This window comes from Labeo rohita, chromosome 5 (assembly GCF_022985175.1).
Source record: "Labeo rohita strain BAU-BD-2019 chromosome 5, IGBB_LRoh.1.0, whole genome shotgun sequence".
NCBI classification, from domain to species: domain Eukaryota; kingdom Metazoa; phylum Chordata; class Actinopteri; order Cypriniformes; family Cyprinidae; genus Labeo; species Labeo rohita.
Genome location: NC_066873.1, coordinates 39,456,592 through 39,484,038, shown reverse-complemented (window position 1 = coordinate 39,484,038; position 27,447 = coordinate 39,456,592). Strand labels below are relative to the sequence as shown.

The 27,447-nt window shown below is 35.5% G+C and overlaps 1 protein-coding gene across 4 annotated transcripts; it reads right to left on the bottom strand.

Annotated features, from left to right (window-relative positions):
- On the bottom strand, positions 1 to 26,720 carry ypel1 (yippee-like 1). Of its 4 annotated transcripts, none has more exons than XM_051109694.1 (6): positions 25,141 to 25,521; positions 22,456 to 22,496; positions 22,028 to 22,315; positions 8,925 to 8,968; positions 6,269 to 6,377; positions 1 to 2,660 (listed from the first exon to the last, which is right to left on the bottom strand). In XM_051109694.1, the coding sequence occupies exons 3-6, from the start codon at positions 22,142 to 22,144 to the stop codon at positions 2,571 to 2,573; spliced, it is 360 nt and encodes a 119-aa protein (XP_050965651.1). In that variant the 5' UTR covers positions 22,145 to 22,315; positions 22,456 to 22,496; positions 25,141 to 25,521; the 3' UTR covers positions 1 to 2,570. The 4 variants fall into 4 exon arrangements, with proteins under 4 accessions (XP_050965651.1, XP_050965653.1, XP_050965650.1 ...); XM_051109696.1 differs by having other exon boundaries at positions 22,456 to 22,492; XM_051109693.1 differs by lacking the exons at positions 22,456 to 22,496; positions 25,141 to 25,521 and adding an exon at positions 26,509 to 26,720.
- Between the last annotated feature and the right edge of the window lie 727 nt (positions 26,721 to 27,447).

The window sequence follows — 27,447 nt, the reverse complement described above, 5'->3', positions numbered from 1 at the left end:
AAACTAAAAAAAAAAAAAAAAAAAAAAAAAAAATCAACTTTAATATTAAAGAAAAAACAAAAAATACAAAGCTCATTATCAACAAGCTAAGAGAGCACACATCAAAACACGCTGTGAGACAGCAAAAGAAGTGTCATAAAGGAAACAGCACAGAGGAACTAGTGAACAACAGCAAAAACGGCTACAAATAAAGTGAGGGAAGTAAGGGAACACGCATACATGCGTCCAAACACACACTCACTCTCTCTCTCATCATTCACACACACATATATATAAAGCCAGAGGTACAGTGAACAAAAGTGCTTCAAGTCGGGGAAGTAGAGAAACTAACCCAGTAGAAATATGTATAAAACCTTAAATATGTTACTTTATGTACAAAAACTGTGTGAGAGGGACAATGTATTGTCTGTAACTCTGTATCATCTTTCAAGTAAGATATTTCTACAACTATTTTGTTTGCATTGTCTTTGACTGATTCGAAGGTCACGTGACCGGACTGACCTTATCGGCGACGAACGCTGTAACTGAGGGTTCGCCACTCGTTCTACTATTGCCCGCGATCCCACCCAAACCTCGATATTTATCTGTACGATTCGATATATATATATATATATTTATAATAATATTCGATAAAAATCTACATTAAATGCCCCTCTTAACCTCTACAGGAAGCAAGCTCCGCCCCCTCCCGTTCTAACTGCCCCGCCCCCTTATAAACCACTGTTTCATAACATCTCTACCTTTGACATAGAACTATGTAAAAATACTGGATTATATTATGCTTCGGTATAGACTTTCGAGTGGATAGAGGTTCTGTGAGGTTCGTTTCCAAGTTCGTGTCGTTTTCGAGTTCGATACGAAGCTCCAGCGGAGCGTGCTGGGTTCTCGGAGTCATGCGCCGCACAACACAGGAGAGGGAGATTTTTTTCTTTCTTTTTTTTTTTAATCTTTTGAAGAGGCACAAGATTCATGCTGCTTAGAGGCAAAGATGTGGAGAAAAAGCTACAAAAGGAACGCATCCGCTCGCATGCTCTCAGACAGTCCGGGTAAAGTGCAGAAGGTTTAAAGTGAAAGCTCCGGATTGCATTTATCTCTATTAGCAGCAAAAGAATCGCGTGACGCCACACTGAACGGTGTCCGATTGTAAATTTCGAGACCTGTTTCTGATGCGCGAATCCAATTCGACGAATTACGAGCGCAGCGAACAGGTCTGCGGAAGGAAGCGAAAGCAGCAGGTTTCGTGCGTTTGAAACTGGAGGGAGATGATCAGGCCAGCAACCACCCAACCCTGGAAATCATTCAAAGCATCTAATACAATCATTCGATTATAATCACTGAAAAAAAGGCCATAAAATGGACAGACTTTTGCCTCTAAACCCATGAACAAGGCCTCTGCAAAGTGCAAACAAAGTAACTGCATTCAAGTATGCCATAAACATAATGCGTAAAACACACTGAGCTAACATGCGTGCGCATGTCCAAACGTGGTTTAACACATAAATTACACATAGCAATGAACATACACATGATTGTAATATCAACAACAATAGTTTTGTAAAATCTTGTCGTCATTTGGCGTGAAGGGGGATGAAAACGTAACGCAAACGATGTTCCGAGGACACTAGTTTCAGTTTTCCCCAATGTCCAGTGCATCCAAACGGCTGTCGCTTGTCTTGTTTGTTTCTCTCGCCTATAGTACACTTGCAAAAATGGAACCTGCCACAAATGCCAACTGACAAAGACGCGTGTTTGCGTAATCTCACCGAAAGCACCAGAGACAACTAAAGCTCCTGTAGGGGTCAGACGCTACTGCTGTACCAGAGTGTCCCACGAATTGCACAGTGAAGTCATCCGAGGAAGAAAAACGTTTCGAATCGGAAACAAAACAGGTAAAACGCAAGGGAAACGCCATGCCACTGCACCCACCCGAATCCCCAACCCCGTCTGAAATATACTGCTACATAGCTTAACCCTGAAACCAACCCCGTCTCCTATTACGCATGTCAATTGTATCTGTCGCTACCCCAACGTGAAAGGAAAGACAATCAGAACAGGCTTGACTCAGAGAAGGAGGAAATTGCTAACCGGTAACATCAGTCCACCAGGAAGGACTCCTGTTTGCAAAGAAAGAACGTACACTAAAACGCACACCTCCCGCTTGTCGAATGAAAAAAGTGAGACTGTGTCTTCTGGATACTGTTAACAGCTTACGAGGAGCGGTTACACACGAGGAGGGCCGAGCACACCAAAACCAGGGGGTAGTCGAACAGGAAGGGAGAAGGTTCGGATCCCAAAGTGTTGACATGAACATCTCGGAAAAAGGTCCTAGAGAGTCTTTCAGTGACCGTAGATGTCTTTGATTTCGCTTTACGTCACTCTGCCTTTGAGTTTTGTGATGACCCGGTTGAGATGTCAGGATGTGTCATGGTTGACAGTGGCGTGTGTGTGCGCGCGTGTCTGTGCGTTTCTTTTTTTTTTGTTTGTGTACGTGTGCGTGTGGTGGTGTCACTCGGCAAAGTCCACGGCAGAGCAGCCCAAAGGTCACTGAGCGGAGAGGAAGTAGGTGAAGGTCACTCCCAGCCATTATCTTTGATCATGTGAGCCAGCTCGATGATGAACTTGCCTTCTTTGTATTTCTGACTGCTCTCGAATGCATGCTCCTGTGACAGAGACAAAAACGAACAAAATGTTAGGACTTAAAAATGTGCAGTTTTGACTACTGAAATAAGTTAAATAATATTTCTGTCTGCTTAATGGGATTGTTCACCCAGAAATTAAAATCCTGTCATCGTTTAATCATCTTCATGTCATTCCAAACACATAACACTGGTTAATCTTCAAAACACAAATTAACATTTTTAATGAAAGCTAAGATGTTTGTGCACCTCCACTAAAATATTAGGTAAAAAGATCAGAAGATCCAACAACGCTATAAAAGCATTTAAAAGAGTGGTTTAATCCAAAACATGTGGAGACATTTAGGCGTTTTGGTTACCTGGACTATCAGTAAAGGAACAAAAACCTCTCAGTTTCTAATAAAAAATATCTTAGATTGTGTTTCAAAGATTAACCAAAATCTTATGGGCTTGTAAAGACATGAAAGTGAGTAAATGATGATTAAATTTTAAGTTTTTGGTGAACTGTCCCTTTAACAATAGCATAAAAGATAGTATTTGTCTTGCTCTTAAAAGGTATGATACTGACATGCTCCGATCCAGGTTTGCTGTGCTTGTGGAAGGGCAGCACAAAAATTATAAATAAAGAATTGTACTGCAGTGTTTTTTTGCCAAATTGACAGAAAAACCTAGGACTAGTTTTTTCATCTTCTCAATCATTTGTTAAATGATTCAACTGACAGCAGTGGTTCTAGAGGCAAAATTCCAGAATGAGCAGTTCTATCGTATGATATGAATATCGTATGTGCGAAAAACTGTGCAATGTGCAATCGTTTACACCCTTAAAAAATGCGATATCGCCCCCAGTGGCCAATTTCTTTCAAATTTCTCACAGACCTTTGGGGCCATGAGTCAAACAGGCCCACCAAGTTTCGTTCCAATTGGCCTCCGTTAACCGTGTCTAATAGGTGCTCAAACTTCATCGGCCAATGGGGGCCATGTGTTTTTGAGATACGCAAATGTCCTTATAGACACCTGTGGCACTTTGGACCAAGACTGTGCTCAGCAATTATTATGTTATCAAGATAAATGGTTGTGTAGGTATAGCCATTTTTTCCCCTCTTACAGCGGCCACCAAGTGGCCACGGTCTGCGATTTTTGTCCTGCGACCTCAGATTGATCTTTTACGTAAGTGTTCTGAGTTGGGCAGAGATATCTCATTCTATTAAGGAGTTATAGGCTTTTTTAAAAAAATCCTAGAACCAGTTCGTAAAAGTAGTTTTTTTTTTTTTTTTTTTTTTTTTTTAAATACAAAATACCTTAAAATTTCGTCCAGGCTCACGATTGAATCTGAGGCATGCATTTTGTCCGTCGTGAGCCAAGGATTCTGATGATATAAGACACTTGAGCCTGCAACTGGCGTTTTAGGAGTTATAAGCGATTTTGTACTTTTGATCGCTGTAGCGCCCCCATTAGGCTGATTGGGGCGAGCCTTGGTGACATTGTAGATGGTGTGAGTACTACCATCCCTCCAAGTTTCAAGTCTCTATGACTTACAGTTTGGTCTGCACAATCAGTTTTAAATTGAGATTGCTGATCCTTGGCCATTCTAACAATTACAATAGGTTTCAATCAAACACTATGCACTTGAACCTCTAATAATCATTATTATTTAGCCTTGTGATACTCTTGTTGAAACTATTCTGATAAAAAGATATTAGCCATTTGTAACAGGCCTTAAAGGTACAGTAGCAAAAACAGCCTCTTACAATATTTTAAACCAAGAAAAGGTGAGATAAAATGCTATAGAAGTGTAGAATATGAGCTTTTTAATGTATTCTGGACAGGATAAGACTACAGCGTGCTGAAATGATATAAAACTAGCTATTGCTTTAGTATGGTCAGCTTAACTAAAGTCTTTTTAACTGCTTTAGGCTGTCTGAATCTCCTCTCACACCTGTCCATTACTCATTTGACTTAAATCGGCCCACTAGAGCAATGGTGTGTCATCATCCCTCTGGTTATAAACCCTACACTGCCAGCTTCAACTCAGTTGGCTTGAAATAAGAGCTGTTCCTGAGAGTTTCTTATTAGATGATGGTGAAAAGAGCTTTCGAAAACTGTTCTGGGATCAGTGTTTCAGAGTGGCTTGATTCTAAAGGCTCTGTAATCAAACATGTGGAGACCTGAAGACTAACAAAATTGAGTCATGAGTGTAAAATCCCTCTCAATCAATCCTGAGACATGATTAGAGCTCCAGTTTAATCGGGAAGAGAAACACCACATAAGACCTCAATAACTGCCATCTACAAATACACACACAAACAATGTGACAGAATTTTCTTTTATGATTAGCTTTAGGTGAAATGATTATTAGATTACAAAAACCTTCGAGTAATATATCTATATATATATCTAAATGAACCTAAATCAATATTAAACAATATTTTTGTTTTTTTTAATGTTTTTGCCTCTTATGCACATCAAGGCTGTATTTAATCAAAAATACACTGTATATTAATACATATATTATGGAATATTATAGAAAACTGTTGTTTTAAATTCTATTTGAATACATTTTAAAATGTAATTTATTTTTGTGATGGCAAATCTGAATTTTTAGCTGGCATCATTATTATAAAATCCATATCCATAATCCAGTTTCACATAATTGATATAGAAATTTTATACACAATTATATATATCAAATTATATATGTCAAATGATTAATCGCGAAGTTTGAGTTTGCCTAATATATGTGTGTGTACTGTGTGTAATTATTATGTATATACAAATACATTATTGTATATGTTTAATTATGTATAAATTAATGTATATATTTAAGATAAATATTTTATGTACAAAATATTTTTATTTATATATAATATAAATGATATAAAAATTATAATAAATACATATACTTGTAATTATTTCTTAAATATATATATGAATGTGTTTGTATTTAAATATACATAATAATTATTAATCCATTATTATTAAACTATACATACATATATATATATATATATATGTCATTGTCACTTTTAATTAATGCATTCATACATGCTGAATGAAAGTATTTTTATTTATTTATTTATTTCTTTACTGTCTATTTTTGTACTGTAAGTTTATTCATGTATGAAGAAACCTATTCAAGTATGGATAAAACTTTTTTTAAATTCACATTAGAGATCTGTTAAGCATTATATTATGAGACATATAATGACTTATTAATGAGAGTTATTATAAAGTGTTATCAAAACTGATCTATTATGCAGTGTTTGCCATATGAAAACACAACATCATCAACACTTACAGCATCAAAGTGGGTCCTAATTGAGCGGTGAATAAAGTCATATATAGAGCTGAATGTGTGCTAGACTCCAGTGAGAGGTCAAAGGATGTTAGTTCTGGTCATCGGAGACCAGCAAGTAACAGGATATCAGTAGACAAAAATAAAGAAACCCACACAGCTCAGATTAGCCAACTGCTGTCACTGCAACTGCAGAACAAGCACTCTGACAAGAACGTATCAGCAAAGCGTGACACCTCGAAACAAAACGCAGCTTGTCTTCGTGATGCAAGGAAAAGACATTAAAGCATTTAAAATAATGGTCTATAATTTGCATGGAATGGAAAGAGAGTTAACTTACGTATTTCCAGCCCAGAGTGGTTTTACAGTTTTCACAGTAGATGTCTGCCACAGCATGTAAACCTGTTAGAAGAACCCTCTCCTCTGCTGGACCACAACCGACATTCACACTGAGGGAAAAGAGGTTAATCAATGGTCAAAATGATTATGTGACCGAAGGGTTTTATGAAAGTCACTGTGGGTAACCTTTACTGGTTGACCACTTAGGAGGTCAGAAGCAAAACTACGTTCACTGTGTCTTAACTGGAAGTGACCAACAGCCATGTAACATCACAGGAATATAAGACTAAAATACAACCTGAATAACTTTTAAGTCACATTTTATTTTTTTCGACAGAAATCAAGTGGTATAAAAACAGACTATGTATGGGCTAATAATATTAATAACTGCATCTGCAACATTCAGAAATTTGTTCAGCTTGTCTTTTATGAGGCTTAAATGTTATATATACACTACCACTCAAAAGTTTGGGATCAGTAAAACTTGTAATGTTTTTTTTTTTTAAAGAAGTCGCTTATGCTTATCAAGACTGCATTTGATCAAAAATACAGAAAACAAACAACAATACCGCAAAATGTTATTACAATATAAAATAATGTTTTTTATTTGAATACACTTTAAAATATAATTTATTTCTGTGATGCAAAGCTGAATTTTCATCAGCTGTTACTCCAAGTGTCACATGATCCTTCAGAAGTCATTCTAATATGCTGATTTATTATCAGTGCTGGAAACGGTGTTGCTTAATTTTTTTTTTGGAAACTGTGATACTTTTTTTTTTTTTTTTTCCAGGATTCTTTGAATAAAAGGTTAAAAAGAACAGCATTTATTTAAAATAGAAATCTTTTCTAACAATATACACTACTGTTCAAAAGTTTGGGGTCAGTACATTTTTATTCTTTCTTTTTTTTAAAGAAATTAATACTTTTATTCACCAAGGATGTGTTAAATTAATAAAAAGTGACAGCATAGATTTACACTGTATATAGTAAAGATTTAGATTTTGAATAAATGCTGTTCTTTTTAACTTGTTCAAAGAATCCTGAAAGAAAAGAATCTCAGGTTGCAAAAAAATATTTCAAACATTGATGCAGCAAAACTGTTTCAAACATTGATAATTCTAATAATAAATCAGCATATTAGAATGATTTCTGAAGGATCATGTGACACTTAAGACTGGAGTAACAGCTGATGAAAATTCAGCTTTGCATCACAGTAATAAATTATATTTTAAAGTATATTCAAATAAAAACCAGTATTTTATATTGTAATAACATTTTGCATTGTTTTTTTCTATATTTTTGATCAAATAAATGCAATCTTGATGAGCATAAGAGATGACTTCTTTATTTTTTAAAGATTTATTTTTGGTGTTTTTATGCTTTTATTTGGATAGGACAGTGTAGATGGACAGGAAGCAAAGTGGGAGAGAGAGAGAAAATCAGGAAAGGTCCATGAGCCAGGATTCGAACTTGGGTTGCCTACAGCGCAATGGCGCTGTATGTCGCGTTAACCACAAGGCTTTTGGCGCAGACAGCATAAGAGACTTCTTTAAAAACATCACAAGTCTTAATAAATTTAAAGCAACTGAATAAAAGTATTGTACTGACTCCAAACTTTTGAATGCTAGCATAATCATATTTGTAAATAATGTGATGTGCATCAGCAGGCTTTTTCAGTGATAACATAGTCTGCTTTAGTAGCAAACTAGTTTTGAGGTAATGCATTTTTCATGTACACTTTCATAAAGACTGTACAGGCAAATATTGCATAATATTTCAAGAGACACTAAACTCCTAATAAAAGAATCATTCTTGTGTTTACGTGTCTATATCTTCACAATGGCAATGCCTAATGTTCATGCACTGCTGTGCAGTCTATGCATTGCTTGAGGAATGTCACAGTTCGCTAACACAAACACATTTAACCTAGACTATCATCGTAATATCTCACACACACCAGAGTGCTAGCTTAAACACACTGGTAGCGCAACGCTTAAATATGATGAATCATCAACTCGCATCATTAGATAGCAGCGCTATGTTTAGGCCTAAAGCTCTTGTAATATGCAAAACAGCCATTCCTCCTTTATGAGCCTTAGATAGAGATATAAGGGATGATGTGCAGTCACCCGGTCATTTTGATAAAATAAACCCCTTCAGGGTGATATAAGACCCATCTGCCTTGGAATCAGTCTGGGTTTATTTTGCATAAACGATCAGGTACATCGTTTAAAAGTTTGGGGGTGGTAAAATTTTTTAATGCTTTGAAAGAAGTCTCTTCGCATTTATTTGATCAACAAGTAATATTGTGAAATATTACTGCAGTTTAAAATAACAGTTTTCTATTTGAATATATTGTAAAATATAATTTATTTCTGTCATGCAAAGCTGAATTTTCAGCATAATTACTCGAGTCACATGATTCTTCAGAAATTATTCTAATATGCTAATTTGCAAGAAACATGTATTATCAATGCTAAACTTTTGCACAACTTCATATTTTTGTGTAAACACTGGTACATTTTTGATGCATGTTCTGATTTGTTCACTTTTGAGAACACTGACAGACCCAAAACGTTTAAACGATAGCGTATCGTCTTAATTCACAACTTGGAACATGCTATAAATTATTGATGCGAATGAGATGTACTTACACTGAATTGAAGAGGTAGGCTCGTCCCTGGCTGCCTTGGAATGACTAGAGAGACAAAAAGAGAAATATAAATGTCATACATGAATGATAATGTTACTTATCAGACTTTTCCCACACTCACAGATACATCAGACTCCCATTTTTCCATGAACGAGGCATTAAAAGTGTGTGTGTGGGCGTTACAGTGCTCTCTGTATGTTTGTCTATCTGCGTCTGTGTGTGTAGACGACTATGGAAAGTCTGTGTGAAACACACTGTGCTCTGACAGTGAAGCTTTGGTCACAGGCCAACATGTGTATTTCATAAATGAGTCTCGGCATATGTGTGCGCAAGTATGAAACAGTGTTTCTTTTTAGAAAGCGTGTGTATGTGGGTTTATGAGACTCTGCATAATAAGCTCCACACATTGAGCTGACTAGCGGAGAGTGAAGGAACAGAGGTGCTTTTATTCCTCTTCATAAAAACTGAGATAAAGCTGAACACTGACAGGAGGCGCTTCTGTTGAGTTCCCATTCAGTGTTTAACGGGATTGTTCACCCAAAATGAAAACTCTATCATCATTTACTCATGTTGGTCCAAACCTATATGGCTTTCTTTCTTTCGCAGAACACAAAAGGTGAATTTTTTAAGAGTGTCTGCTATTTTCAATGTAATCAAGTCTTTCAAGCTCCAAAATTGCAGCCAGCTAGAAAGCTAGATAGATAGATCTATTTTTTTTTTTTGTTTAGATGCAGATCTCCTTGGCATGTTGATGACAGAAGTAGTTTTCAATTTGTGAAAAAAAAACCTTTTATTTGAGTCAAATCTTTTTAGTAAATCGGTTCATTCAGTTTATGAATGACTTGTTGATAAATCGGAATGATTCAGTTCAACTCACTGACTCAGTGATCAGGTTTCAACTGTTCAGCATTTTGAAGAATAAATCAATTTCAGTTTGTTCCTTACACAAACCTATGATTCAAAAGAGTCATATGGACTACTTACAGTTGAGGTCAAACGTTTACATACACCTTGCAGAATCTCCAAAATGTTAATTTTACCAAAATAAGAGGGGTCATACAAAATGCATGTTGTTTTTATTTAATACTGACCTGAATAAGATATTTCACATAAATGAAATTTACATTTAGTCCACAAGAGAAAATAATAGTTGAATTTATAAAAATGACCCAGTTCAAAAGTTTACAAACGCTCAAGTCTAAATACTATGTTGTTACCTGAATGATCCACAGCTTTTTTTGTTTAGTGATAGTTGTTCATGAGTTCCTTGTTTGTCCTAAATAGTTAAACTGCCCGCTGTTTTTCAGAAAAATCCTTCAGGTCGCACAAAGTCTTTGGTTTTCAGCATTTTTGTGTATTTGAACCCTTTCCAACAATGACTGTATGATTTTGAGATCCATCTTTTCACACTGAGGACAACTGAGGCACTCATATACAACCATTACAGAAGGTTCAAATGCTCACTGATGCTTCTGAAGGAAAAACAATGCAGAGCTGGTGGGTGAAAACTTTTGAACAAAATGCAGATGTGTACATTTTCTTATTTTGCTTAAACATTTTTTTTTTTCCATTAAGTACAGCCCTTCAGAAGCTACAGAAGATACTTATTTTTTCGTTCTTGGGAAACATGCAAGTTAAATTTACCCTTATTTTCAAATTCCAAAAGTTTTCACCCCCAGCTCTTAAAGCATCGCACTTCCTTCTAAAGCATCAGTGAGTGTTTGAACTTTCTGTAATAGTTGCATATCCCTCAGTTGTCCTCAGTGTGAAAGATGGATCTCAAAAATCATACAGTCATTGTTGGAAAGGTTTCAAATACACAAAAATGCTGAAAAACCAAAGAATTTGTGGCACCTAAAGGATTTTTCTGAAGAACAACGAGCAGTTTAACTGTTCAGGACAAACAAGGGACTCATGAACAACTATCACTAAACAAAAAAAAAAACACAGCTGTGGATCATCAGGTAACAACACAGTATTAACAATTTATAAATTCAACTATTATTTTCTCTTGTGGACTCTATGTAAAAATCTTTTGTGTGAAATAACTTATTCATAATAAATACATGCATTTTGTATGACCCCTTTTATTTTGGTAAAATAATTAACATTTTGCAGATTCTGCAAGGTGTATGAAAACTTTTGACCTTAACTGTATACGACTTGAATCTCCATTCCCCATTCAGCGCAACTGCTTGTACCAGCACATCACTGAAAATGACTTTGTGTTCCACAAAATAAAGAAAGTCTACAAAGTTTGGAATAACATGATAGTGAGTTCTTTCATTTTTGGTTGAACTAATCCCAGAAATGTATTTCCAATTATAAGTGACAGTCGTTTTTTAAGCTGTCTGTGTGTCTCTTTCTTCTGTCAGTATCTCTGGCTCTTTAATCTCTTCTTTCTTCTCCCTACGATATCTCTCTGCTGATGGTTTTAAAAGTATTAACCTGTTTAGCCTCTACCACACCCTATTAACACAGATAATAGAGTTTAGTCCAAACAACCGGGCCTATCAAGTGTTATGAGGGCAAATACTTCAGTCACGTACTCAGACAGCATTGCAAAAGCAGCAACCAACAGCAGATTCCTACCGAGTATGAGCAATAGTTAAAGTGATGCTTGCATTAGCAAACACCACTAATAATGACACTCAGTGATGGTGAGAATACACTGAGAAGACTGTGAAAAAACACACAAGAGAACTTGGTCATAAAAAGTTGGCCTGTTTTTAGTAAAAGCACATTATAGTAATACGCTGTGTGCAAAGGTCAAGCAGACATATTCATGGACAAAGTGACACACCAGCTAAAAATATGGATTACCAAGAACGTGCGTGATGCTTTTCAAATTAGGAAAGCTTTCTGGGAAAACTTAAAGACATCTCACCAATGCAGTTAATTATAAATGAAGTATGCATATTAGTATGCACATCTAGGATTTTTCTACAAATGCAATGCATGCTTGTTGTTGGTGTAAGTGGCTGGATTTAGGCCAGTGTGCTCCTGGTAACCAGCTGTCATCCTGGGTCGCGAGAGCTGGGACGTGGCGAATCGGCTTTACTTTTCCACTGCAGATGACCCGAGTATAGCTACAAGCCTAATAAAGACTGTTAAAGCCCACAGCGGCTGTCTGCGCTCTTCTAAGAGGAGTGTCTAACCAGCTCGAGCTGAAGGCAAACGGGTAATTTTATAGGGACATTGACACAATGAAAGGCCCCCGACTGTGTCGTTTTACATTGTGGGACAAGTAAATCTGGCTGTAGCTACAATGGCTGTATGTGCACAATGCACATGGGAATGAGAGGAGGGGCGAAAGCGATGCATTTAGGAGGAAGAGAATGCATTTAAGCCAGATCAATGAGATTTAATTACAGATCTGCCTACATTATTATGACATAATTACAAAAGCTGTGCGCCACAGTCCTGGGAAGCATTCAATGCAAATAAGCAAAGCGAAACACAGTGCAAATGTTAACACAAAGTGTTTTAATGCAAGCTTCCGATTTGAAGTTTAGTATGAAATGTGTAAGTTAGAATTACTTTTTTGCAGCAGAAATTCTCAAATAACTGCTTGGTTTAAGGTTTTTGGCATGGCTTGAGGATGTCTTGGTAGGTGTTGTTTGGTTTTCAACTACTGCAACCACAACAGCAGGCCACACAAAAGGGATCCCTGGGAATCGACAACTCGTTCATATTTGCCTGGGGATAAATTTCTCTTTTAAAAAGATTAATGAACATGTTAAACTTTTTTTCCACATGACAAGGGCCAAGGCTATTTAGGTTAACCTCCAAATGCAATGAAGTGTAGATCAATTATTTAAATTGGCAGTTTGGACTGTGTGGCCTAATACACACAGTAAATGTTGCGTGCAAACAAAAGCGTGAACACTATTTCCTTTGTCAGGATTTACAAAACACAAACCTGAAATAGCATTTCAAAACTTTCTACCAAGTGCATGCATATTTGCATGCAAACTGTTTAGACTAGTCATCTAATTTATTTCTTTAAGACTGGTCATGACTTTTTCAGGCAGTTACATAAAAACTAGTCATTTAGTCAACTTTGAATCCAAAACTTACAGACTGCTAGTTGGTCAAAGTAGTTGCAAGGTTGCCTAGTTCAACCAATGACACATACAGTTGAAGTCAAAAGTTTACACACACCTTGCAGAATCTGCAAAATGTTAATTATTTTAACAAAATAAGAGGAATCATACAAAATGAGTGTTATTTTTTATTTAGTACTGACCTGAATAAGATATTTCACATAAAAGATGTTTCCATATAGTCCACAAGAGAACATAATAGCTGCATTTATAAAAATGACCCCATTCAAAAGTTTACATACACTTGATTTGTAATACTGTGTTGTTACCTGAATGATCCACAGTTGTGTTTTTTGTTTAGTGATAGTTGTTCATGATTCCTGAACAGTTAAACTACCCGCTGTTCTTCAGAAAAAATCCTTCAGGTCCCATAAATTATTTGGTTTTTCGGCATTTTTGTGTATTTGAACCCTTTGCAACACTGACTATGATTTTGAGATCCATCTTTTTACACTGAGGGACAACTGAGGGACAGCCATTACAGAAGGTTCAAATGCTCACTGATGCTTTAGAAGGAAACATGATGCATTAAGTGAAAACTTTTTGAATTTGAAGATCAGGGTAAATTTAACTTATTTTGTCTTCTGGGAAACATGCAAGTATCTTCTGTAGCTTTTGAAGGGCAGTACTAAATGAAAAAAAGAATGTTATTTTGGCAAAATAAGAACTTCATTCTGTTCAAAAGTTTTCACCCCTGGCTCTTAATGCATTGTTTCTCCTTTTAAAACATCACTGAGTGTTTAAACATTCTGTAATAGTTGCATATGAATCCCTCAGATGTCCTCAGTGTCCTACAGTCATTGTTGGAAGGGGTTCAAATACACAAAAATGCTGAAAAACCAAAGAATTTGTGGAACCTGAAGGATTTTTCAGGCAGTTTAACAGGCAGAACAGCAGGCAGTTTAACTGTTTAGCACAAACAAGGGACTCATGAACAACTATCACTAAACAAAAAAACACAGCTGTGGATCATATTAAGAATCAAGTGTATGAAAACTTTTGAACATTTGGCAGATTTTGCAAGGTGTATGTAAATTTTCGACTTCAACTGTACACTCACATAGACTATTAATAACATGCACTACAAAAGTTTGAGATCAGTAAGATTTTTATTTTATACATAAGAATTTTAATTAGCAAGAATGCATTAAATTGTTCATAAGCGACAGTAGAGACATTTTTAATGTTACAAAGGAGATCTGGAGCATGTAGCATTGCTTTATCCCTTTAAATGCCATTCAGGTGATTTACAGCATCAATTAATTGACTCATGATCATGTCATAAACTTTGACCAGCATCAGCCAAACACTTCAAAGTATATTCAGTCTAAATCCACATCATCAAAGAACAGACGTCTCTCAGGTCCTTATGCAAAATATCTGAGATTCTTCCTGCAGCCAACACGGGCTGATTTTGATTGCAAGCCTAAGACTTTCCACCTGGCTGGAAAACAAAACCTCCCATTCTTTCCTGCCTCTTTTGCCTGTCTTCATTTATCTGTTGGCTAAAGACTTACTCAGCACTGACTGGCTGAGTTTCCTCCCTCTCTCGCTGGTCTTAACTCTTCTGCTAACGTAACCTGAGATTACTGTTGTTAAAACAGAACAAGTGGGTCATTTACTGTTCCTATCAAAGGCACCTGGCTCAGAGACAAACTGCAGTCAATGCCGGGTTTGTTCTAATTCTTTTCAATCACTACCTGATTGTGGGAGCAGTTAAGAGGTGCATCTGATAGAAGAGGTTTGGTAACCCACTTTAACAACTGAGGAGGAGAAAAGTGAGTTTTATAGAAAAGGGATCAGAACTGGCAATCCATCAACAAACAGATGCAGATAAAGGCCGAAACTTAATAAACATACACAGGCAGTTGTAACCTAACAAATATTCTGCTAAACATGAATACATTAGCACACTAAAATAATCGGTTTTAAATTAAACACTAAAACAGTATACTTTTCAGGGTTCAAAGGAAAAAACATAACATTTTTCTTGCTTAATTTGTTTTGGGTTTTTTTGTCTGGCAGAATGCATACTGGGATCATAATTTGGCAATATTGGCCAGGTCAATTAATTATGTACCATATTTGGTCAGTTTGCAATATATTTACCAATCAACTGTGTGTAATTTTGCCTGATGTCACTTCCAATCTCTACCAACAGCCATGTCAATAAATATGAAACATTCTCAAGTTTTCAAATATTTCTAGTGAATTTTGAGAAAATGTTGTGAAAATGTAAAAAAAATATATATATATAATAATTCAGCAATAAATCTACGCATGATCCAAAAATTTATGTAAGATGCATAAATTTAGTCATTTATACATCTTACTTACATTTATGCAATATTGATTAACTATTGGAGTTATTTATTATGCATTATAAGAGATTAATTATTAATTCGCTAATTTAAGAAAAATAAATACATACATAAATTTGGCCAAAACAAGGCATCTTAGAAATAGAAATACAAATACATGAATGCAAGAAAAACAAGAAAAACAGATAAACAAATTTGCCCAAAATGAGGCATCTTAAAAAAAACAAAAAACAAATAAGTGTATAATTTTGCCTGTCTCTTCTAATATCAGTGTAAGTAAAAAAAAAAAAAAAGTATGTATAATAAAAATGTAAAAATTGATTAAATTACATAATGTGTAAAAAAAAAAAAAAAAAAGTAAATAAATAATTTATACATCTTACATAAATGTATGCATTATTGATTAACTATTGGAGTTATTTATTATGCATTATGAGAGATATATTATTATGCATTATCAATAAATTATTAGCAAGAAAAATTAATAAATACATAATTTTTGCCAAAACAAAGCATCTTAGAAATAAAATGTGTGAAAAAGTAAGTGCAAACAAATTACATAATTCAGCAATAAATCAATACATTCATGCAAGATGCATAAATTTATGTAATATGCATAAATTAATACATCTTACATAAATGTATGCATTATTGATTAACTATTATGTATTATGCATTAGTAGAGACTAATTATTATGCATTATTAATTCATTATTAGAAAGAAAAATGAATAAATGCATACATAAATTTGGCCAAAACAAGGCATCTTAGAAATAAAAATAACACTGTATAATTCTGCCTGGTGTCACTTCCAATATCCATTTAAATAAATATTATAAATTCTCTGTTTTCAAATTTTTTAGTGAATTTTAAATGTATAAAATGTGTAAAACAACAACAAAAAAGGACATGTAATAATTCAGCAATAATAATTACAGTTATGCAAGATGTATAAATTAACGTAATATGTATAAATGAATTATTTTATATATCTTACATTAATGCATGCATTATTGATTAACTATTAGAGGTTGTTTATTATGTACTATGAGAGAATGATTATTATGCATCAGTAATGAATTATCAGCAAAAAAAAACCCAAAAAAAAAAAAAAAAAAACATAAATTTGGCTAAAACAAGGCACCTTAGAAATAAAAACACATTTATGCAAGAAAAACAGATTAATGAATAATAACATTTGGCCAAAATGAGGCATCTTAAAAAAAAAAAATGCAATATGTACAAATAAAAGTATGCAAGATAAATAAAAAAGTTTGGCCCAAAAAAAAGCATCTAGAAGATAAAATAATTATGATGTCAATGCTTTGGAACAGGCTTTGTGTTGGGAAAGTGCCTATGGTGCAGAGCGATTACTTATGTACTTCTCCCAAGAACTTAAGAGTATTTTTCGGTGGCACCCTGTGTAAGGATTTCCCCGCTCGACTATATAGGATATTGCTTAACGTATAAAGATCTTTAAGCAGTGAAATACTACTCAATGTCCCATCTCCGGAGCAGATGGGGTGCCTGTCTGCTAGCCAGAGGGGTGCTTGACGATGACTTACTGCAGCAAAGCCTTAGCTTAGCCTTTCCACAATACTGTCCGCATTCCGTCAGTGATGTTTGATGCTGATCCAAGAGTTCAGCATGCGAGTGCTGCTTTTTGTTGGCTAGCGCCGTGCGTGCTAATCCTTTCTAATGTTGGCAGGTTTGTGACAGCATAATGCAAGATACCTTGATACCTCCTGGTTTATAAAAGAATGCATTAGTAGGACAATATGCATCCCTTAAGTGAAGGTTTCACCACAATTACTATATCAAGAACGATTGCATTATGAAAGATAACGACAAGAATGATATCTGGCATGACGAGTCTCGGCTTTTGTGGCCGTGCAGGAAAAATGAAAGTATGTCATAATCAAATTGACCTGCTTTAACAGTTAAAACAAAAAAGCCACAAACATTTTCCACTTTCAAGGGCTAACAAAGGCCTCCATTCTAAAATAAAATGGGTCATTTTTTAACAAAGCTATCTTTAAGGCACCATCTAAATGTCAGGATATGTAAGCAACATCTGTTGAGCTTTTCATGATTTAAATGTCTATTCTTGTCCTTAAAATCTCCTCACAGTAGATATACAATCATAATATACGATCTGTCATCGAGCAGGTCCATTTGTTAATGAAATGAAGTTGCGTGCCATGAAAAGAGCCCTTAGGTTTGCAGTAGCTACAGGCGCTGGACCCAGACTATCACCCAATGACATAATCAGCTTAGAGGTAATTCTTGGCGCTGAAGAGATGAGATGGAGAAAGGAAGTTGCAGGCCTATAGCAAAACCTCTTTTCACCCAAAGTGACACACCTCCCTAGAGCATGTGGTGTTTTTCAAGTGCTAAGAGCATTAATGCTTTTATTTGGACGCACAAACAATCCTGTCTGTGTGCGCTGTGACTAAACAAAAAGAGACTTTATGAAAGATTGTGGAGGATGAAGGCACTGGAGCCTGAGCTGAAGCCCATTCAAATAAAATTTGTTTTGCTCACTGTGAAATTACATTCTTTGTCCTGACGTTTGTCCCTGGTCTACCTTCGTGTCCAAAAGAAAAAGTTCAACTGGTAAGAACACAGAGTCAAGTCAATTAATCTGCATGTAAAGAGGACATGATATTACTGCTGCTCTCCACAGATCTTATTTTAGATCCTTGCTTGTATTTATAAACAGATTGCAATGCATCATTATTACGTGTCAACAAGCCGTAACTTGGCCTTAAAGGAGAAGTTCACTTCCAGAACAAAAATTTACAGAAAATTTACTCATCCCCTTATCATTCAGTTCTTTAGTCATAAAGAAGTTGTTTTTTAAGGCAAACATTTAAGGGATGTTCTCCGTATAACGGACTTCAATGGTGCCCATGAGTTTGGACTTCCAAAATGCAGTTTAAATGCAGCTTCAAAGGGCTCTAAACAATCCCAGACGAGGAAAAAAGGTCTTATCCTGCAAAACGATCTACATTTTTATACTTTTTAACCTCAAATGCTCATCTTGTCTAGCTCTGCGTGAACTCTGTGTATTCTGGGTCAATACAGTTAGGGTATGTCGAAAATCACCCATCTCATTTTTTCCTCCAACTTAGTATCGACCCAGTGTTTACAAAGTGAACGTGCAAGGAGGGTCAAACACCCTTTACAAAAAAAGGTAAAACAGTGATGTAGGACGATTTTGAAGTTGAAGGAGAAAATCAGATGGGAGTTTTTCTACATACCCTAACTGTCATGAACCGGAATACACAAAGTTCACGCAAAGCTAGATGAGACGAGCGTTTGAGGTTAGAAAGTATATAAATTGTAAATTTTTTTAAGAAAATAACAGATTGTTTCGCTAGATAAGACCCTTCTTTCTCGGCTGGGATCGTTTAGAGACCTCTGAAGCTGCATTTAAACTGCGTTCTGTAAGTTCAAAGTGTCCGGCACCATAGAAGTCCACGATATGGAGAACATTCCTAAATTTTTTCTCAAAAAACAATTTCTTTACGACTGAAGAAAAAGACATGAACATATTGGATGACAAGGGGGTGAGTAAATTATCTGTAAATTTTTGTTCTGAAAGTGAACTTCTCCTTTAATGAGATTTGTACATCCTCTCCAGTAGATTTTAGATATGGAAATGTAGCATTTAATACATGTGACAAAGTAAAGCATTGGCCAGGTCAGGCCAATTAACAGAAGTGCAGTAATCAGCCTTATATCAATTGTACTGTCAAATCCAAAATAACACTTTGTTTACGTAATATCTATCTATCTATCTATCTATCGGGCTGTCAAATGATTAATCAAATGATTAATCATATATATATATATATATATATATAATATATAATTTCATATATAATATTATATATAAGTTCAGAATATATACAAAAATTGGAAAAATAACACACATAAGTAAATACTTGTTCATTTGGGTGGAGTGCTTTTAGCCTTGACCTGTTTAAGGCCACTGCAATTTTTTTTACAATACCACCATAAAACAATTGCATCATTGCATATCTACGTAATAGTTTACCTTAAAATAACAACGACAACAGTCTCTAAATACGTAATGGAAATACAGGTTAATCAACATTCCTTTCCTCGGGTTAACATAATCCATAAAACGTTGCTGGATCACCTGGTAGCTCTTGAAAACTTAGGAGGACACGTTGAACAGCTTCAAGTTCACAACCCACAATGCAGCTATGTGACGTAAAAATGAGGAAGCTAATTTAACTGGGACTGGATTCACAAAAATCTTAAGAAAACATTTGAGAACTTCTTAAGAATGCTTCAAGAATTTCACTTTGGAACAGTCTTAAGTTATATTTAAAAATAAATCTCAAGTTCTTCCTTAATAAGAACGCAATACTTCTTAAGAAGACAACAATAGATGTTATTTGATTGTATGGCCATTCTAGCTGAAGATCTGCTGATCAGCCTGTTTTTTTTTTTTTTTTTTTTTTTTTTGGCTTGCAGATTACTGTAATTATCATAAAAAGAGCACACACTATTTTTGTTGTGACTTGGTGTTGTGTTTTGTAGTGCACTGTATTTTTTTAAAGAGCCTGTTGCAAGATGAAGTGATTTGTTGCCTGTACAAAATGCTGCCGAAATTGGTTGTACTTTTGAAATTAAAAATGTGGTCCCTATTAGACAGAGCTGTTGTAAAATCGATCATTGGTGTTGCTTTTGAGTACTCATGCACATTGCTAGTTAAAGTGATAAACAAAGCTAGTGTTATATTGTAAAGACTGTAATAGCACAGTAAATTCATTAAGCATCTTACCTTCAACTTTTAAGACAGGTTGAAGGTTATCCTGCCTTTAAAGGTACATTCACACTGCTCCAAAAAGCAGTGAACAATGCTAACAGACACGTTCGTCGGGTTCTGTTAGATTAGTGTGTTACACCTGTTGGCATTGGTCATCGCTTGTTTTCACCACTGAACATGCTGAAATGGCATTTGTCAAGTTTTGGAATATCTGAAATGTAAAGTTGTGCAATCTGGTCATGGTAGCTATTGGTCGGCATCAGTTAGCCTAAAGAGATTTTTAATTAAGGAATTCTAATTCTAAAGTTTTATCTTCAGAACAATCTTAAGATAAGAACATTCTAAAAATGTAGAAAGAACTCTAAAATTAGAATACAAAGAAAATAGCAGTTACCCAAGAACTGTATTTTTAAAAATGTTTTGTGGATCCGGTATCTGAAGACTAATTTTTTAAACTCCTATGCCCTGGAAAACAAGAAATCAACAATCAGTGTGCAAACAGGTAAACCAAACCACCTGTTCACATACTGTGTCTAAACTACAAGTAGATTCAACTGATCCTGACAGGTGCTGTGCATATTGGGAAATGGATCATCTCTTGCAGTAGCGTTAACAGATTAGCCATCTGGGAGAGTGGCACGTGCCTCCTGTGCGAACATATCCTGTTATATCCAACAAACAAGATGCAAAGTGTCTGCGGTGGTATCACAGTACACCATAAACAAAACGGTACTTTAGCTAAGCTGGTAAACCTATTATGAGTGACATCAGGAGACACAATAAAAGTCTAGTTGCAGAAACGTGACTTGTAGCATGTTGCAAGGTAATGCAAAAATGTTATATAGTTTTAGTAATATATAGTTATAGTTTTTTTTTTTTTTTTTTTTTTTTTTAATGTATTCACCTATATACACTACCAGTCAAAAATTTTTTGAACAGTAAGTTTTTAAAAATGTTTAAATTTAGTCTCATCTATTTGATTCAAAGTACAGCAAAAACAGTAAAATTTTAAATATTTTTACTACTTAAATATATTTTAAAATGTAATTTATTCCTTTGATCATCATTACTCCAGTCTTCAGTGTCACATGATCCTTCAAAAATCATTCTAATATTCTAATTTGCTGTTCAAGAAAGTCTTATTATAATTAATATTTACAACAGTTGAGTATATTTTTTTGAGTTGAGTAAGATTCTTTGTTAAATATAAAGATCCAAAGATCAGCATTTATCTAAAATAAAAAGCTTCTGTAACATTATACCATTCAAAAGTTTGGAGTTTTTTTTCCTTTTTTGGAGAAAATTATAAAAATTAATATTTTTAATTAGAAGGAATGCTTTAAATTGATCAAAAGTGATGATAAAGACATTAATAATGTTATAAAAGATTCTATTTCAGATAAATTCTGTTCTTCTGAGCTTTCTTTTCAAAGAAACCTGAGAAAATTCTACTTTTGTTTTCAACATAATAAAAATAATAATAATAATAAATGTTTTTTGAGCAGCAAATCAGAATATTAGAATGATTTCTGAAGGATCGTGTAATGATGCTAAAAATTCAGCTTTGAAATCACAGGAATAAATTACATTTTAAAATCTATTAAAATAGAAAGCAGTTATTTTAAATAGTAAAAATATTTCAAAATTGTAGTTTTGCTGAACTTTGGATCAAATAAGTGCAGTCTTGGTGAACGGAAGAAACTTCTTTAAAAAACATTAAAAATCTTTTGACTGGTAGTGTTGGTAATTTTTTTTTAATAGCAGCTGAAGTACGATCACGGTACTGAATAATGCCGTTAAGTTGCTACTAGTATGGCTACTTTTTATTAGTTTCTCCCCAACACTGCTTGTGAGTCCATTAGTCTCCACTGACCTTTGAGATGAGCTCATCGTGATTGGCGAGATGTGCCCGGCAGTGGATGCAGCTGTAGGTTCGGTGACAGTTGGGCAGGTAGGCCTGGAAGGTCTTAGACTTTGTCATTTTTACCATCTCACAGTCGTGGTGCTCCTCGCTGGGTTCCTCTGGGCTGGCGCTTGACGAGTTGCAGCTCTGCTGAACTTGCTGACAGAAGAAACACTGGAAGATGCAAGCAAAAGCCGTCGTTGTTGTGGAGTGGATGTGTGGCACGCTCCACACAGACACCACAGGAGAAAATACGACCTGGAAATAAACGAGAAGACAAAGGAGGATGAAGAAGGCCATTCATTTTTGGAATAAAAACTATTTTACCGAAACTACAAAGGATAGGCTGAACTTTAGGGCTTAAAAAAAACAGTTTACCCAAAAATGAAAAGTCTTACATTATTTACTCATCCTCATGTTGTTCCAATACCATATCTTTCTTGAGTTTTTTTTACATGAAACACAAAAGGAGAAATGCACTGGTCACTTTTCCATGCAAATATAATAAACATGAACAAAAGCATTCAAACTTAAAATTTAAAAAAAAGATGCAAAAGCACAACTTCTGCATGGAAATTGCATGGAAAAACGAATCACTGTATGATGATAACATTGTCCATATTTATGTTTGGACCCACATTTGATACTTTTTTCTAAAGAGATTTACATTGCATTCAATTCAGTGTATTTCCTGAGAATCAAACACATGTCTGTGGTGTTGCTAGCGCCTAGCTCAACCTGTGTGAACTATTTCTATATTGGAAGAATACTCAGCAAATGAGCAGCTGCAATCAGATAAAAGCGAAAGAAAACAATCATTTCCTCTTCACCCTTGACAGCTTAAGCCCGATCAGTCTGTGAGGCATTGTGGGCCTGATGAAGTGTGAATAATAATGATTTTCCCTCCAGTGAATACCACATATTTAACATTCACTTTTAGCTAACAACAGTTGTTTAAGCGTGTCAAAAATGGCAGCTAGTTGCCCTGTGCACCAAGAGGTCCAAGCTAAGCTTTATTACCACTGTAGGAAATCCAGTCTGTCTATTAGATGATGACATTCAAATCATCTTGCTTAATCAGACCAGAAGATACAGAGGCAAAACAATACTAATGCAGTGAAATGCACTAATTTCAGTAGCCCATCCTGTGATTGTCATGCGATTTTCATGAATATGGTAATCTATTAACCATATTCCCATGTGATATCATTGTGTATTTTTCAGGAACAAGATTAAAAGTCATTTTAATGCTTATAGATGAATGCTGCTTGGGGCACTGGTAGATTTTAACATGTGGATTTGCTAAATGCCATCTCTTTTTGCCATTCATCTTTTTATAGTTCACATGCCGTTCACACAGACAATCAGAAAATAACAGGAAACTTTGTATAATGCGCTAATGAGGGGGCAACAACACTGTATGCAATAGAAAAACACAGACACTTCCGCAATAGCACAGGAAGCTCCAACCATGCAGACCGACAAAACGCGCGAGTTCTGCTCTTGTGGCGCCAAATGTTGCCAGATCTTGCTAAAACAAGCAACACGTTCTGACTTGCCTAACCAAAATAAGGTGCAGTAACTCTGTTGCTTTCGAATAACGTAAAACAGCCATTCAACAATGTAAAATGACTCTTGATGAGTAAAAGTCTGCATATCCTCCTTCACAAATAATTTAAACGTTTTATGCATTAAAACTGACAAGTTAAATCTATAAATAAATCTATGTGAAAATGGATTCTGAGAGAGCAGATAAAGGGAATGAAAGAGGAATTGAGCTATTGCTTTTAATAATTACATAACAGAATGCGGTTCGCACCGCAGGTGGGAATATTTGACATCTGCTATTAGTGGTAGATCATAATTCATTGTGCTATGAAAACCAAGCTCTTAACAGTTAAACATGCGACTGTATTATTATTATTAATAATAATAAGCCCTCAAACCGCCTCAAAATATAAGCCACTTTACGTAAACACACAAAACACAAAGCCGCGTATAATACGAGGATTTGGCAACACTGTCGCGCGTTCATGAATGCAAGCAGAGCTCGCGCACTGCGCGATGTGGCACGCGTCTCAGTGGAAATGAGAACTTGTTTACCTGTAAACATTATATTTGTGGATATTCAATATGCATGATGATTTTTTTTTACCGATTGAAAATGTATTCATTATATAAACGTGCAAGCATAACAGCACGAGATAATTAGAAATATGTGATGTTTTTAGCACGAATTATATTGTAAACATAAATAACCACATTATGTGCTTGCGCAAATGACAAGTAAACGTGTTGACCACCCACATATATAACAATGGTGAAAATGTTTATAACTGTTATTTAAACAAACAGAAACAAAAGAAGCGGTAAAGTCATGAAATAAAACCCGAGGACGGCGAGTCTGAAGGAAGATCAACAGCAGACAAACAAAGGAGGTTCATGAACGCGTGTTAACCTGAGAGGATAAGGCTAATCGTGAGCATTATGGCTTAAGAAAAACAATAACAGCTATAACGAATCTAGCTATTTAAGAGCTCGATAATAACTTGTAAAATGACAAGAAGCATGTCACTTATTCAGTGCAGCTTAGTCGGCGTAAGCATAAATTTCCTTCTTTTGTTTTACTTCCCTGCAAAGTGACAAACAACCAAAGCAAGATGTTCATAAAAGCAATTCAGCGAGCCAACAATAGGCTACCAGTTACAAAAGGTGCAAATTGATTGTTGTCAGCGGGATCTTTAGAGAAAACAACAAAGAAACTGTGCGACCAACGTGGAAACAAAACAAAGACTCGTGCTTTGTGACCAAACCAGGAAGCGCTGAGTGACACAGAGACAAAATTTGAGCCTTGATATCTGCAAACACCAATGCCAACGATAAACTGTATAATTCATGCATTCAAAATAGCATATTTGAGTTTTTATCCCATATGATTAACTTCCAAATCGCTTGCATGCATTAAGCTCCACATTTTTTTCCCACTGACAGAGTAGAGATTTATAAAGAAATGGTTTTGAGCTTTACTAACAAGCGTTCAAAAACAATGTTTTCACATATCAAACACACAACTCTCAACTTACCACCTGAACTGGATCTCACTGCGAAGTTTGGCATAGATTTTCTGTAGGGAAGCTGAATATTTTTTGTTTCCAGAGAGAGAGTATGCTTATGATATTTTATTTTTTTGGTTTCGGTTGTCTTGTCTCGATGCCGATTCCGTCTGAGACCTCAAACTGAGACTATCTGACAGTTTTGTGTGTCGGTTCGGCTGTACATTTCTCTAGTCTTTGTTGCACTCTTTGTGTTTGTGATAGACTTGCTTCTTTGTGATGGGCGGGGCGTTGCATTACTGGCGTGGGAAGCAGCCAATAGATGAGCTGCGGGGGGCGGGGCTACCAGCCAAGCGAAAATAATCCCGGATGTGTAAATAAATACAATGTAATTTAACGATTACATAGGTTGAGATGATGACTTCATCGGATTCGTGTTTGCATTATGTCCCCTACAAGACCTGCACACATAAAGAATAACAAATGAACGAGGTGTAAAATTATTTAGGTGTGAAAAGGTAACATTTTAGCTCATTTAATCTGTAGTTATTACAATCCTAGCCGAAGGTACTGATTCCTTTTTATTATAATACATCCACAAAGACCACATGCAAAGCATGGCAACACATTTTAGAGCAATGTTGCCTAATAAATGATTTGGGGCTCATGTAAGGGTGGGTTTCACAGCCTGACAGCACTAAAGAAATGGCCCCATCTTTATGCGTCAGAGAGCATCTGCTACGCCTTATAAATTATAAGTGAACAGATTGCCTAAAATAAATGATGGTCACAAAAAAGCCAACAACCTAGTATTTTAGTAACAGTGTGCAACTATAACACCAGATGCAATGCAAAGCATTAAAACTTCCGTAGTCCACATAGACATGAATGTCATTATCACATTGGTTGACAGTTCAAAGATAACTATTACCTATTGACACAGACAGAAAGACGCAGTGTTCCGAAGATAACCAATATTGATCAACACTTTCAAAAGCAAACAGGAGGGCGTGAAGTCGTGAAGTCTTCGGCTACCCTGTCGCGTCGCCACCACTGTCCTGATGATGTCATATGTTTTCATTCTGCGTCCCATTTTATAACTCCGCACCATGGTAACCCACAGTAAAGCTTTTTGCACGGACCCAATGCAGTTATCACCAAGCTCACAATATAAAATGAAAATAAACACTGTTGTGTTTGACGCCGTCGTGCTTTTTAACTTGCTGCCTGCTGTATAATTTAAAAACACAGCACATCAATGTGACCTTCGCTGAGGCACTTAGGATGCAGTGCTCTTAAAGCAACTCACACACTGGGTGTTTTGTGTTTTGCATTGGAGGACAGCATCAAATCTGAAAAGAAAGCATGCAAAATGTTGCAGGATAGAGAAAGCAATACCTTTTAGGTGGAAGTGGATCAGTTGTTCTCCCCACTGCAGGGTTCCTCATTCAGGAGCGCTGCTGTGTCCTCATGTGTGTCACGACGGACGGTCCAAGATGATGCTGTTGTTGTTGTTGTTGTTGTTGTTCAGTGTGTGCTGTTCATAGTTCTTCCGCTGTGACACTCTTCTCTGCGGATTTTCTTTTCTTTTTTTTTTGAATGAGACTGTGATGCGGTCACGTACGAGGCGGAGGTCGCTATTAGTGTGCGCTCCACGCTCACTAACATTTACATCTGTCCTGTCTTCATTCACAAATATTTCACATGCTACACAAGCAATCCATTTTTTCTGGATTCTAGTAAGATAGCGACATTAAAAAATAATCCACAAAAGTATTAATTGATATTAAAAAGTAAATTATACTGTGAGAATGCCGTTTTGCAGTTGCATTTTTAGGAAATGCAACAAAAATGTATCGATTGGACGACTGAAAATTGACACATTCACTAAAAAAAGCAGTTAAAGCATTTTGTGGTCCACTTAAATTCAGTAAACATATATACAACACTATGCATAACAGAAAAAGAATCCAGAGAAAAGACTAAAATGTAAAATAAATAATTAAATAATAATAAGAAATACTTATTTAGGTTCACTAATATTTGTGACCATGTACCACCAAACCAGTCTTAAGTAGCACGAGTATATGTTGTAGCAATAGCCAAAAATACATTGTATGGGTCAAAATGATCGGGTTTTCTTTTATGACAAAAATCATTAGGATATTAAGTAAAGACCATGTTCTATGAAGACGTTTTGTACATTTACCACCGTAAATAGATCAAAACTTAATTTTTGATTTAATATGCATGGCTAAGAACTTCATTTGGACAACTTTAAAGGCGATTTTCTCAGTATTTTGATTTTGTTGTACCCTCAGATTTTCAAATAGTTGT

What these genes read in the sequence shown, in the direction of transcription:
- ypel1 (XM_051109693.1), bottom strand. Translation starts at nt 22,144, where the DNA reads ATGGTAAAAATGACAAAGTCTAAGACCTTCCAGGCCTACCTGCCCAAC. An exon ending in GCCTACCTCTTCAATTCAGT is followed by an intron (nt 6,378 to 8,924) that starts GTAAGTACATCT and finishes CTTTTCCCTCAG; the next exon opens with TGTGAATGTCGGTTGTGGTC. An exon ending in CCACTCTGGGCTGGAAATAC is followed by an intron (nt 2,661 to 6,268) that starts GTAAGTTAACTC and finishes TCTCTGTCACAG; the next exon opens with GAGCATGCATTCGAGAGCAG.